General features: G+C 40.2%; 1 protein-coding gene across 2 annotated transcripts in view; it reads left to right on the top strand.

Moving 5' to 3' along the window:
• Positions 1 to 18,869, top strand: part of RAPGEF5 (Rap guanine nucleotide exchange factor 5) — a 241,612-nt gene that overhangs the window by 113,932 nt on the left and 108,811 nt on the right. For both annotated transcript variants that reach the window (XM_033192533.1, XM_033192532.1), the window contains exon 8: positions 11,644 to 11,717. In XM_033192533.1, the coding sequence (XP_033048424.1) occupies positions 11,644 to 11,717 (74 nt within the window). The remainder of the gene's footprint in view (positions 1 to 11,643; positions 11,718 to 18,869) is intronic.

The following is an 18,869-nucleotide window of genomic DNA, read 5'->3' as shown; positions in this document are numbered from 1 at the left end:
TGGGGCTGGTTTCAGTCCCCACTTTTGGATCACTCATTCCCTGGCATGCAGGGATTGTTGAAGCCACATGGGCCATGCCAGTCACTCTGCCCTGGTGGATTCGAAGTGGTGACCAGGGGCCGTTCTCAGCTGGGTCAGGGTCTCTAGGCCTTTCTGGCTGCCCCACCCCATATTGCCAGAACTTAAACCCTATGGCTTCCCTGCCACATGCTCCATCCAGACTTTTGCCTTTTGTAAGGGGAGGCTCCATAGCAAGTCCCTATCCCCAGGGCATGTAGAAACTGCTAAGTGCTAGGAACCTTCCCATCCCGGTAAAGAAGAGCTACTCAGGAAAAATAGCTGCTGACTTGCTGTGATTCTGCTAACTCCCAGAGGGGCTGGGGGCAGACTTTGGGACAGTCTTCTCTGTGTGCCGATACTGATCTGTGGACACTGCTGTCCACAGTTGACCCTCAGCCATCTCTCTGGCCTCACCTTCTCAGACCCAGCCCAGCCAAAGGAGATCAGGCCCATAGCTCTTTACCTGCCATTTCTGTTGCCCTGTCACCTTGTTCCCACAGTCTACTTGATGCAATATGGGGACAGCCTTTAGCTTTTCCAGCCTGTCACTTCCTGACTTCCTCCTTTAGGGGAGGAGCCTGAAACTTAGCATCACAGGAGAGAAGGTCAAGATCTGGGACTTAAAGAGTTGGTTCATGATATGCAAAGGAAAATTACAGAATCTCTACAGATTCTGCCATTTCAAGTCTGTTGTCTTGCCACAAAGTTCTGCTTTGGGTATTGGAATATAAATATTAATGACTTTATTTTTATATTCCTTATCTTCCACTCTACCCCAGTGATAGGTGGGTCTGACTAGGAAAACTGTCCCATCCACAGATAAAAATGCAAAAAAGCATATCACCATGTTTTGTATAATAATATAAAGTCATTATCATTGATTAAGTAGTTTAAATCCATCCCTCCTTCCACACATCTATGCCATAGGTTTTTATCATCCCCCTTTTACAAGTAATGAAATTGAAACTTCGTGAGTTGATGTAATTTGACAATTGTACAAGAAGTATTGTAGGAATAATGCTTCATTTTTCCCTAATGTATAATAAAAGGAAGTTCCTTTAAATTCTAGCAGGATAGATTTTGATGGGGGTTAAGGCAAATTTTCCAGTCTTATTTCCTGCACTTCTCTTGGACTGCCCCCAACCCCCTCTGTTTCATTTGGTGTCACTGCTTGTATTTGCAAACACAAGGACACCTGGGGAATTCTTGGTGGCTCCACTGTATGTTTTAAAATTCCACTGTAATATCACTGGGAAGATTTAGTAGTAAAATTCCTGACAATTCAGAAATAAAAAAAACTTAATGAGCATAATATAAGTGGCAAAAAGTTGCAATAAATGTTTTTAAAATGTAGATGTCTGCCATAAACTTTAGTTAACAAGAATGTCCTTTAGACCTGACCTGTTGCGTTTTCTGGTTTACAATTCCCATGGCAGAATCAAGTAGCTGTGAAAAGCAAATCAAAAGACTCAGGTTCAGTCCTGGCTTAGCCACGTAGCATGACTTAGTGACTTCCAGAGGCTCGTTTTCTTATTCTGGACAATGGAGCTAATGGCACACGCTTCTGGGGCTTGTTGGAGGGGCTAAATGAGGTGGCCTACAGCACACAGAGCTTTGTACTGACACAAAGGTAGGCTCAGAGTTGTTTTTCTTTTGCTGGCTGAAATAAATCTTTTACAATTTAATTCCTGAGAGAAATTGTGTAGAGTACTGAAGTACACTAGGATCTTTTAAAATGAATGAACATTTTGCAATATCTAGGAATCGTTACTGCTCAATATTTTACTGTGTAATGATAGCAGATTGGCCTGAATCTGTATTGTCACCAGAACACAACCTTGAAAGGCACAAACAAATTAAGCTAGCTAGTCGTGGTGGCTCACTCCTGTAATCCCAGCACTTCGAGAGGCTGAGGCGGGCGGATCCCTTGAGGTCTGGAGTCCGAGACCAGCCTAGGCAACGTGGTGAAACCCTGTCTCTATTAAAAATACAAAAAATTAGCCAAGCGTGGTGGTGGGCACCTGTAATCCCAGCTACTTGGAAGGCTAAGGCAGGAGAATTGCTTGAACCCGGTAGGTGGAGGTTACAGTGAGCCGAGATGGCGCCACTGCACGCCAACCTGCGTGACAGAGCAAGATTCTGTCTCAAAACACAAACGAAGAAAGTAAAGCCTTTCTGCCTCCCAAGAAAAATACTGGGGGAAAAAAAAAAAAAAAACCAAACCTGTTGCTAAGGTTAACTTGATTTTTGTTTATCAAGGTTTTATGTTAGCTGCATAATACACAAGCCACCTTTGCATTAGAAGAAAACCTTTTTTTTGAGGTGGAGTCTTGCTCTGATGCCCAGGCTGGAGTGTGGTGGTGCCATCTCGGCTCACTGCAACCTCTGCCTCCCAGGTTCAAGCGATTCTCCTGCCTCAGCCTCCTGAGTAGCTGGGATTATAGGCGCTCGCCACCACTCCTGGCTAATTTTTTGTTTTTTTTTTTTTAGTAGAGAGGGGGTTTTGCCATATTGGGCAGGCTGGTCTCGAACTCTTGATTTCAGATGATCTGCCCACCTCGGCCTCCCAAACTGTTGGGATTACAGGCGTGAGCCACCGCACCCAGCCAAAAGAACACCTTTTTTTCCAATACATTTCCTTATAAGAATGGCAATGAAACGGGCTACTGGTATCAATTACTGATTACCACTTTACTACCCCAAGCCAGCAGGATAAGTATTTATGCTCTAATTAAAGGAACCGATATGAGATACCTTTTGCTCTAATGACATTATCATTGTTTTCTGTTGAATAACTTTTCCATTGAGTGGACGTATATTAAATCTTAATCAAAAGAAAACACTGTAAAAGCCTATTAAGAAGTAGAAGAGAAGCTTGGAGAGTCTTAGCTATTTAAAAAAAAAAAAAAGATATAAGAGTTGAAATGGAATCCTCTCTGCTGTAGGGCAGGGATAAATCATGCAGTCAGTAAGGCAGCAGGGAGGGTGGAGCGAGGCCACCCGGAACCCCCTCTCAGTGGCTCAAGTTGCCCCCAGTCAAGTGTGCTGAGCATGGAGCAACTGATGGGGGAGATGGGAGCTTTTCAGCCACCTCTGCTTTCAGTCTCCCCACAGTAGATTTATTGTGCTGTCTGAGTGCTGTGGCTTTCCTGAACATACAACATGCCTATATTCAAATGTTAATAAAAATAATACATTTCTTTCATGTAGCAAACATTTATTATCTTTTTCCTATAGAACCATGAGCTGGAAGGCATAGGGAGGATTTGCGGGGAAGGCAATGGGTAGGAGCACTTAAAATTGTGTAAGTCATTACAGCCTTAATGACAGAGCTGCCAGTGACCACTCCTGCCTCCACTCTCCCAACACAGGCCCACCTGGGCACATCTCCCCAGCAGGACCCTGAGAACTGAAAGGCAGCCAGCTTCCATTCCAATCCCTGCCCCATCCCTCACTGGCTCATCAAACATCATTTCTTTAAACATCAGATTCCTTAGTTCTTAGTAGGAAATCCAAGTCAGTTCATGCTTACACTGTTTGAAGTAAAGCTCCTGCGTTTTGTTTGTTTGTTTGTTTTCAGCCTCATTTCTGTTCAATTTATTTTAGGCTCTTTAATCTTTAAAACATATTGGTACAGATAGTGTCAGACCTGAGTGTACTTAACTATCTCCTTTAATCACTTCCTGTATAATTCTGGGCAAACTATGTGGCATCTCATAGCCTCAGTTTTTCCATCTGTAAAGTGAGCGTAATCTTGGAATCTAATTAAGGAGAGGACCAACTGCACACCTGCCCTACAACATCACCAGTATAATGGATATATGCTCCCATTTAACTGAGATTTTTTAAATGAAGAATCAAAAACTGTCAGATGTAAATGGATTCTGCTTTGGCCACAGAAGTTGGTCTTATCTACTGAAAAGTTATAAATACTTATTATTGAGCTTGTGTAATGACTGAGGAATTCTTTTTCAGTGAGCATAATATCATTGCTCAAGGCCCAACAAGGCAACCGCACCAACCTATAGACTTGTTGGCTTTGGTTGGTGAGTAGTGATAATTCTGAAACCAGAGGGCGCATGGTGTTGCTGGGTCTGGGCAATGTGATTTTATCCATGTACATGCTTTATCTCTCTCCTTAGTGTGTTGGAAAAATTATGAGTGTCAGAAAATAAACACAACTACAATTTGTTAATTTACAATTTACAAAATAATTTTTAAGTACCAGAAAAATTCCTAATTGAGATAATTCAAGAAAAGTGAATTGCTAAATTCCAAGAAATGGTATTCACCTTTTATTAATAGAAATTTGATTCTTCACTAGCCCTACTAAGTAAATGCTGAACAGATGTTTAACAAACGTTGGCACAAAGAGGTATCAGATTATTGACCTGCCCTCAATGGCTACATAGTTCAGTGCAGCCTCGCCAAGACCTCTACCAGAGGTTTTCTAACATTTTCCAATTATGATCTACTTCCTGCTCCCGTGTCAGATCCCAGGGGTTTCTTCAGTTTACCTTTGTGTATACCAGCTCTCCACCTTGACTGCATTCCTCCCCTTATCTCATCCACCTATCAGAATCTACATTTCCTGGATGCCTTTCATGATGTTAACCCCCGCCCCCCCAAACTGCATTGACATTTTGTTCTATTTATATCTGTCTCATAATTATTACTGTCTGAATTGACTACCTTTGTTCAGTTCAGTAGACCATTACTTAGCACCTCTGTGTTCTAGAAATTATTCCAGGTGCTGGTGTTACTGAAACATGAGGGGTTTAATCTATGTCCTGCTGCTCACCACACAGAAAGCCAATCTCTGAGATAAGGATAATTGCCAAGGAAGAAGGCTTTAACTGGGTGCTGCAGTTGAGGAGTTGGGAGCCCAGTCTCAAATCCATTTCCCTGACCAACTAAAACTAGGAGCTTATCTAGCAGGGAAGAAATGTAACAGGTATAAGAAAACAGGAACTAGGGAGGGGCAAGGAAGCAATCAAGATGAATGAAGGGTCTGGCCTGTAATGTCTGGATGCAGTGATCTGGTGAGTTTCAATTCTTTTTATCTTATTTTATTTTATTTTATTTTTTTGAGAAGCCTAAAGGTTGTTTCCTGAGGAAAGAACTCAGATAAAAGAAATATAAGTTTCAAGCTTTAAGACCAGAAAGGTCAATTTCTATGTTTATCCAAAAAAAAAAAAAAAACTGTCTATGGGACTATTGGGTCAGTTTCACTGGGAATATGAAAATGTACCCTCTGTCCTCTTGAAGAAGTCATAATTTGGGTTAGCAAAGACAGATATTTGTGTTGCTGACTAAAAAATATCAAGTGTACAGAAAAAGAGCTTTGTTGGGCTAGGAGGAAGTACTCTTCATTTTGTCAGGGGCCTTAGATGCAGAGAGTGAGGACTCAGAAGACTCTTCATTAAGGAGCTGGTATTTGGACTGGGGAGCCCAGTGGACAAGAGTAATTTCACCTGGTGAAGGCAGGGACAAGGGCATTCCAGGTTAGAGACAAAGAAATGTACAAAGGAAGAGATGCACCTGGGGAGAGGGTCCAAGACCTAATGGCCTGGCCTTTGAGGCCAGGTTGAGGGCTTCCACCTGAACACTGGCCAGTGCTCAACAGAGTGGGGATCACAGGTGTCAGAGCTTTCAAACCTGCACATCCATGAGCTAAGTCCCATGGCATCAGAGACACTGGGGATGGGGCTGTGGAGCCTGAATTGGTATCTATCTCGCTGTGTGACTCTCATGTGCTCTAAGCAGGCATAGGCAGGATAGGGGGATGACCTGATCAGACTTCCATTCTGGAATGGAGCTCTGGCAACTGTGTGGAGAATGGATGGAGGGAGAGGCCATGCCATAGCAGCCTACATGAGGTGTGACCATGGCAGAGAGGATGAAGGGTGGAATCATTACAGAGGTAGAAGTGGCAGGATTTAGTGTGAGATTGAGGTGAGGGCTCAGCGGAAGGAGGACCATGAGGGTGCCTGAGATTTGTAGCTTCAGTACTTGGTGGTGATCTAAACTGAAATACCCCAGAAGCAGGAAGATGCTTGTGATTTCAGACCTTCACGTCCTCATGCCATATTAAATCAATTACTGTTTCTTGAGGTGCAGATTGTGCCACTACACCTATCACAGCAGCTTGTATGTAGCAGATATATTACCCTCTGTGAAATGAAAATATTCAATATGTGACTGGAAATGTGGGCCTGGAACTCAGAGAAGCGGGCAGAAATGGAGACAGATTTGAGAATAAATCGCATTGCAGTGAAAGTTGAAACCCTAGTAACAGATAAGATCACTAAGGAAAGAGGCAAAGAGAGAGAAAAGAGAACCTGGGGAAAGCTTGCATTTTTAGAAGACTTGAGGATGATAAGTACACAGAAAAGAGAGTTTTAAGTCAGTAGTCTCAAGTTCAGCTGAATAGATTGGGGTTGAGAAAAAACGCTGGAGCAGAGATGTAGTGGTCATTGGTTCACCTTCAAAGAGAAGTTCAATGGCACTGGATGGGCCAGGTTGTAATACCATATGGAGTGGCTTGATGGTGAACACTGACCCCTACTTTTCTAATTTTAACACTGAAGAAATACAGTGATGAGGCAGAAAGGTTACAATTACCATTTTTCTTCCTTTTTAAAGAATGGAAGAGATTTGAGTATTTGGAAGCATTTATGATTCTATATTGAAGGCAAAAATGAGTATACTCTCTCAGCATTTCTCACTGCAGGCTTGTTTCTGTGTCATCCTCCAGGGCTGAATGTGGATGGAGTGTTGTTGAAGGGCCTCCAAAAGTAAACATTGTGACCCCACTCCAGGATGGTACAAAAAATTCGCTGATTATTTAGATAATGAAGAACTGGGCTCTGCCTCCTGTGGCCTGGAAACACTGTGGTGTTTTCCTAACATTTTTATGTCCACAATCTACAGAGCATGTAAAAGATTCCAACCTAGTACACCTCTCATCCATACTTGTGAAAAATACTTTACTAGTTGCAATACATTTTGATCTTTATTTTTCTCTTCTTCCTATGATATTCTGTTCTATTTCATTAAAAGGGAAAAGAAACCCTGGTCAGGATCCATGTGAATGGATTTGCTGATGTGCAGTTTGACCAGCCCTGTTCTGTTCCATCCTTGACTGTAGCGGTGATGAACTGTCACTGACACGTACATTTTATATGTGAGGCCTAAGGCAGGTTACTTCACCTCACTAGTCTCAGTTTCCTCATCTGTAAAATGGGAGATGATTTTACCTGCCCAGCATTTCAGGTTGAACATCAGATGAGACCCTTCATGCAAGAGTTTTCTCTCTGTGAAAATGCTACACAGGTGAAAGATTGTATTATTGCCAAAACTTTCGTTCTTGGCAGAGTACCCAATAGGTTATTTGCTGATTTCTCACATTGAGGCTTGAAATGCTCCATTTGTATCTGTAGTCATCTTTGTGGTTGGTTTGTAAGATTTTTGTTAAAGAAATGGGTTGGTTGATTTTTAAATAATGGTTCCGATGGGAGTCAGCACATGACAGTCATTGTGTTTTAATGTTTTCTTGTTAGTGGGGCTCTTACCTTTACAAAGTTGATCAGTGGAAATTAAATGAGCATCATTTAGAAGGGACGTCAGTCCCCTTCGTGTTTAAGTATTATTATTAGTAGCGTTACTGGCAGAGTTGTTTTTTGTTGTTGTTTGTTTGTTTATATTCTGCCACCCATCCTAGTCCTGGGGAGAGAAAACCTGTTTTGTCCCCAAGGCAATAAGAAAGCAATATCAACTTAAGCCCCACAATCCTAGGAGGCTTTTAACAGTCATTCACCTTGAATCCCTCTTGGCTAGTTTACAAATAGATACATTTAAACTAGGCATCCTTACAGAATCAGTGTAAATTAATCCACATACATGCTTAGTTCTCCTGTGGGCAGTAATGCTCACTAAAGTATATGCTTTAGATCTTGCACTTGTATCTTTTGTTATGGTAAGTTATTTTCAAAGGCCATTACTTGCTTTTAGACTCTGTGTGCTGAGAGATAAGGAGATGGTTTGTGTTGGCAGAGAACGAGGCTCCTAGCCTCTCTTGGTCCCAGAAGCTGTCATTCCTGTGTACGTGTTTCACTGGAGGGAACTGTCCCAGAATCAATATTTGCATAGGAAATTTTCCCCAACCAACTCTCATTCTGATCAGATAAAAGAAAGATTGAACTCAAAAATCTAAATAACTCCTTCCTCCTTTTCCCACCACATGAGCCACACCTCTGGAAGGCATAAAGAGAGAAATTGTGTTTTTATTTATTTTTTGACATTAATCTATGCATTAAAGGGTCAACAGAGCTCTCCCTTTCAGGGGACCGTATATATTTTATACGTGCAGCTTCACAGGATAATCATAAATCCTTGTCTAGGATAAATATACTTTTGCTCCCAAGATGCATTCTTACAAGGATAATTGTTCATATTTCCAAGAAAATAATGTTATTTATGCTGTCTTCTCTTTGTCATTAGGGGGTTGAGGTTGAGTCCAGCAGAACTTTGAGAGTTTGTCCATTATGCAGATTTAGCTTGCAAAGTTAGCTTTGCCAAGTCCCTTAACTTGCTTTGGTTTCTAATTCTCACCCTGTTAGTTTCGGCATAATGCTAGGCAACTGATTTTGAGGTCTTTTAAAATGTGACAATAAATGTAGCATTGTTGGGGATAAGCTAGAAATAAATACAGGACTGACACTTTATCCTAGGTTTGCTTTTATGTTCATCTATTCCTCCTTTAGTTCTATTTCTATGTATTAAGAATTATTCCTAAAACTTAAAAAGTAGTGTGAGGCCAGGTGAAGTGGCTCATACCTGTAATTTCAGCATTTTGGGAGGCCGAGACAGGAGGATCGCTTGAGCCCAAGAAGTCCAGGCTGCAGTGAGGCATGATGGTGCAACCATACTCCAGCCTGGGTGACAGAGGGAGACCCTGCCTCAAAAAAAATGTGTTAACTCTCAATCTGAAATTATGATTTAGTGTCCTGCATGTTCTATGTTCTAGTATAATAAGGTAAGAATAAGCAATGCCTATACCCTAGAGCATTGTTGTTTTAAAACCAAAAACATGAATTTAGTAGGCTAAAATATTCTGAAATTTAATTTTCTTCATTTTCATTGAAATTAGCACTTTAAAGAGCAAAAATTCAAATAAAGCACAAATGAAGTGCCAAAGTATGGTTGCTTTTCATGTGAAGTGATTTCGCATTAGTATATGATCAGCTTGCCCTCCAAGAAAATTACTCTGCATTCCAGGATGAGGAAAGGCTTCTTCTATTATTTCAATTGGTTAAGTGGAATTCCTTACTTCTGTAGCCCATTGCATTTTTAAAGTGGAATTTAGGATATTATTCTATGTTTTATTTTTCCCTTTATAGTCTTACCTCTAGTTTTTCAGAGAAAACACGAATGTTTTTCTTTGTTCTTAAGTTTCTTCCTAGCTGGGCAACAGTAGCAACAGGGAACCCCCTTTGAACAGGCATGAATGGAACTTTTCTCTGAAAAATAGAAGAAAAGCTTCTACCCACTTCACCTCTTCCTGCCTTGCTTTTAGATGCTCAGCTGGTCAGAGTTATCCTAGTTATCCAAAGAGTGAACAGAAGAATTTCTCTCTTTTCTTCTTTCATAAACAGTTACAAAAGAAGTAGCTTATTATATAAGTAGGCATAGTCAAGCAGTGCCGTTTTGATCACTTGGGGATGCATTGTTCATGCCGGTTAGCATTTGCAGAGCCCTACTGTATGCACAGCATTATAGGTAGGCTCCATGGTGGGCACCACACAGCAGGCATGAACAGCATACAAAAGCAAAAGGTACATGAAATGATATTTTAAAAAATACAGAGCAGAGAGCACGATATTTGAAAGTACACAGGCCGAGCGGGGCGGCTCACGCCTATAATCCCAGCACTTTGGGAGGCCGAGGTGGGCAAATCACTTGAGGTCAGGAGTTTGAGACCAGCCTGGCCAACATGGTGAAACCCCGTCTCTATTAAAAATACAAAAATTAGCTGGGCATGGTCGTGCACGCCTGTAATCCCAGCTACTCGGGAGGCTGAGTGAGGCAGGAGAATCCTGAGGTGGAGGTTGCAGTGAGCCAAGATTGTGCCACAACACTCCAGCCTGGGCAAAAAGAGTAAAGACTTTGTCTCAAAAAAAAAAAAAAAAAAAAAAGCCACAGAATAATGCAAACTGAGTCAATAAGTACAGTGGGTGACCTCACTGTCAGCTAGGTTGGTATGCTTTGGCCTACTTTTGATGGAAAGGGCGAAAAGGATAAATGGCATAGTGGATACAAGGAGTAACTAATTAGGAGTAATCCTTGATTGCTTCTCCTTCATGTCCTTTTTTCTCCTTCCATATTCAATTCATTGGGCAGTTGTGTCCATTTTGTCTAAAAAAATACAGCTCCAGTGTTCCATGTTTTTCCTGCTCATTGCCACTTCCCTGATCTGAGTCATTGTCATCTGCAAGCAACATTACAGCAACTAATGTCTCCCTGCTTCTGCTCGTTTCTCTCAAGTCTGTTCTCCACAAAGAAGCAAAAAAGAACTTTTGAAAATATACATCAAATCATGCACTTCCCAATTTAAAATTCTTTTGTGGTTCCCCATGTTCTGAAGCTTAGATCTGAATTTATTGTGGTCTCTACTCTCTCCAGGCTTGTTGAATGTCACATCTCCTGCTATGGGCATAATAGCTGCTCTGTAAATATTAGTGAAAACGGAAGAACAAATTATCTAAAGAGAAAAGTAATCCAGTCATTATGCGTGGATCAGTTATGTAAAATACATTTTGGTGTTGAATGTCAGTGTGAAATTGGACATTTGGAGGAAGCTAGAGAGTTCAGAGAAGCCCTTCAGTGATGAGCAGGAGAAGTTCAGACACTATGAGATAAGCAATACATAGGCCAAAGTCTGGCACTTGTTGTTTTTATATTTTTTGAGACTAATTATTTTAGCATTGTGCCCAAGCTGGATTGGATTAGTGAGAGGCTAGAGTCAGGGGCTTTGTGTAAGAGGTCATTGTACCAATGAAGAAAGGGTGATAAGGGCTTGGATAGGGTGATGCTGGGAAGGGAGAGATGGATTCAGGACTCCACGGTATGGAATTTTGTGCTAACAATGCACTGCGCAACCCAGATATAAAATACTGTGCTTCCTTTATTATATGACATTTAAACTGCGAACCAGAAAGCCACGTTAAAAAATATATATGGCTGTTCTCACATGAAATGAATAAAAGTCTTCATCTTATACGCGCAACTGCCCTTTTGGTAAAGCACAATACTGATATGATGATGTCTGGATGGGTTTAGGTGAAGAATAGAATTAAGATTGAATTTTCTCACTGCCGTTGATTTAATGCATGAGATAATATGCATGAGAAATACCCAGTGCTATTAGCTAACTTCACATTTGATTAACAAAAAATAATGCCATTATTTACATTTTGTGAATCTAACATTTTTTCCCGCTAAATTGCGATCTGAAAGAAAATTATCTGAAGCATTTTTTCTTTGATGATATATTTGTTTAATAGTGTTCTTTTTTTTTTTAAGCAATTGAACAAGATGAAGAAAACAATGACAAACATGTAGCTGTAACAGAAGCCGAAAGTGTTCCAGATTCTCAGGTATGATCAATTCTGTGACAGCCCCTCATCATACCTGAGTGTGTTGAGGGTGGTGAGACAATGCAGGTGTTCAAAACTGATATAGGTTTTACCTTTTATGTTTTGTAAATAGCTACATTACTGGGAATAAAGTGCTCAGTTTTGATATAAAGGTGTTCCACACTAAGGGTCCTAAACTGGTAATTATATTTATAATTTGATTTATGGAAGAGGGTCAGATAGACACACTTTACTTCTCAGAGAAAGCAAGGGAAATGAGTGAAGGGCAGACGTTCCCCTGAAGCAGGCAGTGGAGAATGAGCCAGCTGACAGCACTGGCCTGCCAGAGGTTCTGTGCCACCTCCCAGTAGCTAAATCATGGCATGAATATGCTTTAGGTAGCATACCTCCAAATACTATTGCACCATAAAAACTTTGGACACCCTAGTGCTGCCAGCTGTTGACTTTACACAACAGTGGAGCATTTAAAAATTCCGACTCAGCCTAGTTGACTCATCTCACTTCACCTTTAAGGTTACAAATCTGTTGATTCTGGTCAGACGAATCACATTAACTTTTTCAATAAAGGTTGCCTGGACAGTAATGTTTTAACAAAGTCACATTGTTTTGCTGTGATAATATTAAACGTGCAGCAGTCCTCAAGTTCATATTAAAATTATACTGAAGGCTTCCAAGCAAACCTGTGCAGGGATTCCCCAGCTCAGTGTATTTACCACTTTCTCCAAGATTTCTTAAAAGTCTTAAATTACTAGTGGGACAAGGGTTTCTAAATTTAAAATATTGTTATTCTTTATTTGTTCTGAACTTATTCTATGGGTAAATGTCTGTTTGAATGCAATTTTATTTCTCAAAAGGATACACAGACCTTACTGTTCAGGATTTTGTGATTTTTATTCAGCAATGGTTATATAACTATATCTACAGGACATACAGAGGGATGAAATCATGAAACCAGTACATAGATAATTAGATCAGGAACAGATTCTACATAGGTTTGAAAGTTGAATTAAGTTCATTGGGCAGCATGACATCATTATAAGTGTTATAGGCCTAAGCTGGGTAGGAAGGCAGGCACTTGTCACCTCCTCTGGTGGTGTGTAAGAAAACTTGATCTGCTACCATAGTGGAACACCAGTTTTATTGGTTTAATTCTACAGGCCCATCTATAAAAATTCCCTGAATGGAATAAGTAGTTCAAATCATGCGAGGTGAACTTAAAGAAAACTTAGAATTTTACCATCAGATATGTAGGCAGAATTAGAAATAAAAATGTATGCTTATTGGTGTGTACATATGTGTGTAATTTATATGTACAATTTATTTGATTGATATATATATATATAATGGCGTGAGCACCTATTTGCCAGGCCCTTCACAGTATTTCAAATTACTTCAATCTTCATTCCAGAGCATATTTTAAGCAAGTTAAGTGGATTCTGATTCCTTCTTCCCCATACGTGATGAAATATGTTACCGTGGGAAATGTACCTCTAGGCTGCTGAAAACTTGAGGTCTATAGAGGGTTAAGATGGTCACTAAGCCCAGAGAGACTTGGCCTTGTTGTACACAGGCTTCCTATCTACCAGAGATCTCTCATATGTTAGCTGCTTTTTTCTTACTAAAAATACCTTTTCTGCTTAGGAAACTCCCTGTGTTAATGCTGTCACATGTGGGTGGAGTGGAGAGAGCATTTAGAGTTGGGTTTACATCCCAGCCCTTCTTCCTTAAGGGATGTTCCTTAGTGGCTGTAAACCTGGAAGATCCTGTAAAGCACCTAAGTCTTTGTCCCCATGGTGTCCCCACGATGCTAGGCAGTACCTGGCATGCATGGTTTTCATCTCTGCAAAATGGAGATGTTATAAGCTTCCCATGAGGTTGAAATGAAGCAACATAAAAGGCTTCTGGCAATCCTGGCACATAGGAGAGTTTCAATAAATGTTGGGCAGCATACTGTAAAGACTAGGGCTGCTGCCTCTGGGGCCACACTGCCTGGGTTCTTTTCCTGACTCTGGCACAGTAACCTTGGGGTAGTAACAGGCGCAGTGGCTCACACCTGTAATCCCAGCACTTTGGGAGGCCAAGGCGGGTGGATCATGAAGTCAGGAGTTTGAGACCAGCCTGGACAACATGATGAAACCCTGTCTCTACTGGAAAAAAAAAAGATTACCTGGGCGTGGTAGCGGGCACCTATAATCCCAGCTACTAGGGAGACTGAAGCAGGAGAACATTTGAACCCGGGAGGCGGAGGTTTCAGTGAGTCGAAATTGTGCCATTGCCCTCCAGCCTGAGTGACAGGGCGAGACTCCATCTCAAAAAAAAAACAAAAAACAAAAAACCTTGGGCGAGTTAACTCTCTTGTGCTCCTATCCTCCTTTTCTGTAATAATACTGGGAGCAGTATTATTACACTTAACAATAACATTTGGGCAGCACTTCATATATATTAGACCCTCTAAGGCTCTTTGTTTTTATTAATGTATTTAAACCTCACAGCACACCCTCCAGGATAGGTAGTTTAATTACCACCACTTTATAGATGTGCCGGTAAGGGATGGGGTGAGGTCTCAAACCAGGGCAGTCTGCTTCTGATGTCCTTGCTTTAAACAGCTGTGCAAACTGCCTTTCTAACCTTTGTAAAATGGAAATAATTGTTAGATTGTTCTGAAGATTGAACGACTACATGTGAAGCAGTTAGAACAGCGTCTGACACACAGTAAGCACCCAACAAAGTCAGCCTCTGTCAGTTATTGTCACTCTGACCATCCATCTCATTGCTTTTTGGTTGGAAGTTCTTGTACCTTTGGTTGGAATATTTAAAGTATCTAACTGGGCCAAGTTGCAGCATTATTACTCTCTGCCAGATGGTATCTTCACAGACACAAAATATTCTAGTCCCTTCACTCTATTATAGGATAAAAGGATTTAAGAATCTTTGTCAAAATGTATTGAAAATTTGTCTGGTTCTAGCTTTTAAGAATTCTAGTGAGATTTTTCATTAGTTATTAATTGATTGATTGATTGATTGAGACAAGGTCTCACTCTGTCACCCAGGCTGGAGTGCAGTGGCATGATCATGGCTCACTGCAGCCTCAACCTCCTAGGCTCAAGTGATCCTCCCACCTCAGCCTCTTGAGTAGCTGGAACAACAGGTGCACACCACCACATCTGGCTAATTTTTTGTATTTTTTGTAAAGACAGGGTTTTGCTATGTTGCCCAGGCTGACCTCAAACTCCTGGGCTCAAGCAGTCTGCCCACCTCAGCCTCCCAAGGTACTGAGATTACAGACGTGAGCCACCACACATGGCCTTGAGTAATTTATAATGTATTGAACTTTGGAAAATCTTGCTTTGTTCCATTAGCCATTGGCCACTGGATTCAGTGACTGTTTTCATTGTCTCCTATCCTCCATTTGAATCAATCATTCTATTATTAAGTGATAATTAATTATACAAATTAACTGCTAAATATTTGGTAACTAATTTATCAGTAGACTATAACTTTAAAAATATGTATACTAAAAAACTTATTTAAGACTGTCAAAGAAAATTGATTATCCTGTTAAATCTTTTATGTTTGATATTATTTGAGTTTGCTTATTCTCTTTTTTAACTTTTTAATTATTTTTTTAACTTTACTGCCCTGCTTACCAGTGTGGTCAAGAATGTATACACAAGTCTGAGCTGTAATTTCTCTTAGGTCAAAACAAAGAAAATATTGGTGGCCTCCCTACTTTAGTCTGAACGTTAAAGGAATCAAGTATGTGAAATGAATGCACTCCTTACTTTATCAATTATCTAAATTTATAATACTATATATTATGTAAATTTATAACGCTCTATTTTGATTTTATTCAGAAGGGATAATTTTCTAAATACGAAAGATTAAGAAAGTACTTGAGGGGAAGAACAGCATAAATTTCATGTTAGTGTGGTTTCTGTCTTATTCCTGGCTCTCATCATACTCTGGCAGGATGCAGCATTACACAGTATTTCTATAGGATGGGTCTGTCCATCCTATACAAAGGTGATGTTTTAACACAAGGAATTCCACAAAGGAGTAGGGCCAGAGAAACTGAATGTCCATGGCCTTGCCTGGACAGTGAAGGGCTAGGAATTATGAAATGATTTCTAAATCTCCATGATGCCCCAGTATGGTGTTTGAGGCCCATACCAGTGACTCCCTAGGGATTCCTCACCTGCCTTGACCATCACACTTTCAATTAGGTACATTTCTTACTGTGGATGCTTTGTAGTTCTTTTCCCAATTCTCAAGGGGCATATTCTTCTATCTATAACAGGGAGAGCTTTTTCATAGTCTAACTTTTTTTTCTGAAGAAATTTGAGAAAATGAATATTTGTTGCCCTAAAATTATTATTATTTTTTGACTATGAACTGTCTTCTGAATTTTCCTGGAAAAGAATTCTTAATCTTTTCTGTTTTGAAAATAAGGTGCACATGGCTGGGCACGGTGGCTCACACCTGTAATCCCAGCACTTTGGGAGGCCGAGGTGGGCGGATCACAAGGTCAGGAGATGGAGACCATCCTGGCAAACACTGTGAAACCCCGTCTCTACTAAAAATACAAAAAAATTAGCTGGGCATGGTGGTGGGCGCCTGGAGTCCCAGCTACTCGGGAGGCTGAGGCAGGAGAATGGCATGAACCTGGGAGGTGGAGCTTGCAATGAGTGGAGATTGCGCCACTGCACTCCAACCTGGGTGACAGAGTCAAGACTCCATCTCAAAAAAAAAAAAAAAAAAGAAAGAAAGAAATAAAGAAAATAAGGTGCATACAATAGAATAATATATCATCTAAGCTCATCAGTGTTTTATTCTGTCATTTATATTTCTGTTTAAAATAGCAAAAATATTATATGAACTTCTAGGCTTAATTTTTAATGAAATTAAGATATTATGTAGTAATTAATAAGAATTTATCTGAACACCCTGAATTTGAACTGAATAGCATTCTGTTATTGCAGAAGTGCTTTCATGAAAGGTGGACTCTTTCTTTCTGGTTTCCCTGACCTTAATAAGCAATTTTTGCACGATGTTTTACCTAGGTGTTTTAGAAAAAGTGGTTGTTAAAGTTAAGATAATGCAGAGGATGTATTAATACAAAGAACTGTGCTTTTGTCCCAGTAAGATGCTCATTTATCATCCCTGTGACTTTTCCCACGGGAATCTTGTCCATGCTTCATTCTGCCATTGAGGGGATGGACCCAACATTTGTATGACTCCATTTATAAAGGAAACAGGTTTTCATTTACATTCATAACATTTCTCTTCTCAAAGGCTGAAAATCCTATGAATAGCTTTAATTATACATTATGGAGACTTTTTTTCAAAACAGACCTTGAGATAAAGCTCTTAAATAACTCTTCTGACAGTTATACATTAATCTTTTATTTTTTTCTGGCTTAGCAGTGTTAGGTAAATTGTTTATAATTAATTTTACATAGAGAAATTCAATAGACCAGGGATGTGAAAGTTTAGATCAAGGACCGTTAGTTATCTTGCTTCTCCTGCCATAACAAAGCTCCCACAATATATTAATAAATTCATGGATTTCTTGAATTAAGTCACTAAATTATGGAGCTCTGAAAGGGACCCTGAGGAACATCTAGTTCGGCATGATGCTTCCACATAGCACTGCCTTATAAATCATCTGGGATATATGGGCTTAAAGTCTCCCAGTGAAGGAAGAAGCATTCATAACCTCCTTGAAAGTCTTTTTTGATAGTTGTTATGTAAGGAATGCTGTAGAACTGATTACCTTGTGAAACTGCATCTAGAAGTTGTTTGGAAACCAGAAAATCAAAACAGCAATATTCTCTCTTTAATTATAAGATGTGGAATTAAAGAAATAAGTTAGTCTGAAGCCCATTTTAAAAAGTAAGAGCATTTTGCCTTTAAAGTACATATTTGCTTCGTGGGCCCGAGTATCTGGTTGTAATGAAAATGTTTCCTCCTGAAAGGAAACTTCATTTTATTTACATATTATTATTATTTTTAGAGAGAGACAGAGTCTCACTCTTTTGCCCAGGCTGGAGTGCATTGGTGTGATCATAGCTCACTGCAGCCTCTAACTCCTGAGCTCAAGCAATCCTCCCGCTTTGGCCTCCCAAAACACAGGGATTATAAGCATGTGTCACTGCACTTGGCTGAGAGAAAAGTTTATATTTAGGATTCTAATCATATGTGAAAAATGTTGAGAGTTCCTTGAAAAATCATGTTCATACAGAAATCCAAAAAGTGGTGAAGACCTCTTAAATTTCCTCTATTTAATTTCAGCCTTTTATTGAGATGCTGTAATCAGCTGATTAAAAAAACACCAACAGCACTGTATTTGGGACCTACAGATAGAAGGACAGACTTTGTCTCCAGATTGAGTCTGTGGGAGCTTAGCTGAGTTGCTTTGGAGCCAGTGCTGGTGAAAGGAGGGAACAGGCTCCCCGTGGTGATGAGTTAGTTGTAGCTGCCCAGTACTCTCAACTGTGTCCCACCACTGCCTGGGCCTCCATTCACCACATGCTGTCTTTTGTATGGGAGGGCCATACTGGGGAGCAGAGCAAGATCAGGGCTAAATCCATCACACCACTGATTAAATCACAGAACAGGTTTCCAGGTTGGCATTTTGGAGGGTCATTAGCATCCTCCCTTTACCGCCAGGACAGTATAGTAAATACTGTGCAGATGAAATGGAAGGAGAGAGAAGAAATCCTCGCTGGTTGATGTACATGAATTTTTTAGATAATAGAAACGTATTTAAGTGTCAAAACATTTAAAGAATGTTTATTTGTAAGTAGGAATTGCCCCAATTTCCCTGCCTCCATAGTTATTTTATAATACCATTGAAACTTTTTTACCCTCCTTAGTGTAGATTAAAAGAGCATCTTAATGATAGGCCCATATATTTACCATTGTCTCAGATTATGGACTGCATTAAAATCCTGACAAACAGAAATCTGCCCTAAGGAGGATGGCTAGGAGCATAAAAGGATCTAAAAATAAAATCAAGTGGGCCTTTAGTAGTGCTTGGCAGTCTTTATTCTACTTCCCTTGCCCAGTTTCCCCTTCTCTTAGGCCAGAAGTTGACAAACCACAGCCTACTGCTTGTTTTAATAAATAAAATGTCATTGGAATGTAGCTGTG

The sequence above is a fragment of the Trachypithecus francoisi genome, unplaced genomic scaffold (genome assembly GCF_009764315.1).
Source record: "Trachypithecus francoisi isolate TF-2019V2 unplaced genomic scaffold, Tfra_2.0 Lachesis_group4, whole genome shotgun sequence".
NCBI classification, from domain to species: domain Eukaryota; kingdom Metazoa; phylum Chordata; class Mammalia; order Primates; family Cercopithecidae; genus Trachypithecus; species Trachypithecus francoisi.
The sequence above is the reverse complement of the archived record's forward strand: the minus strand, read 5'-3'. Positions and strand labels throughout refer to the sequence as shown.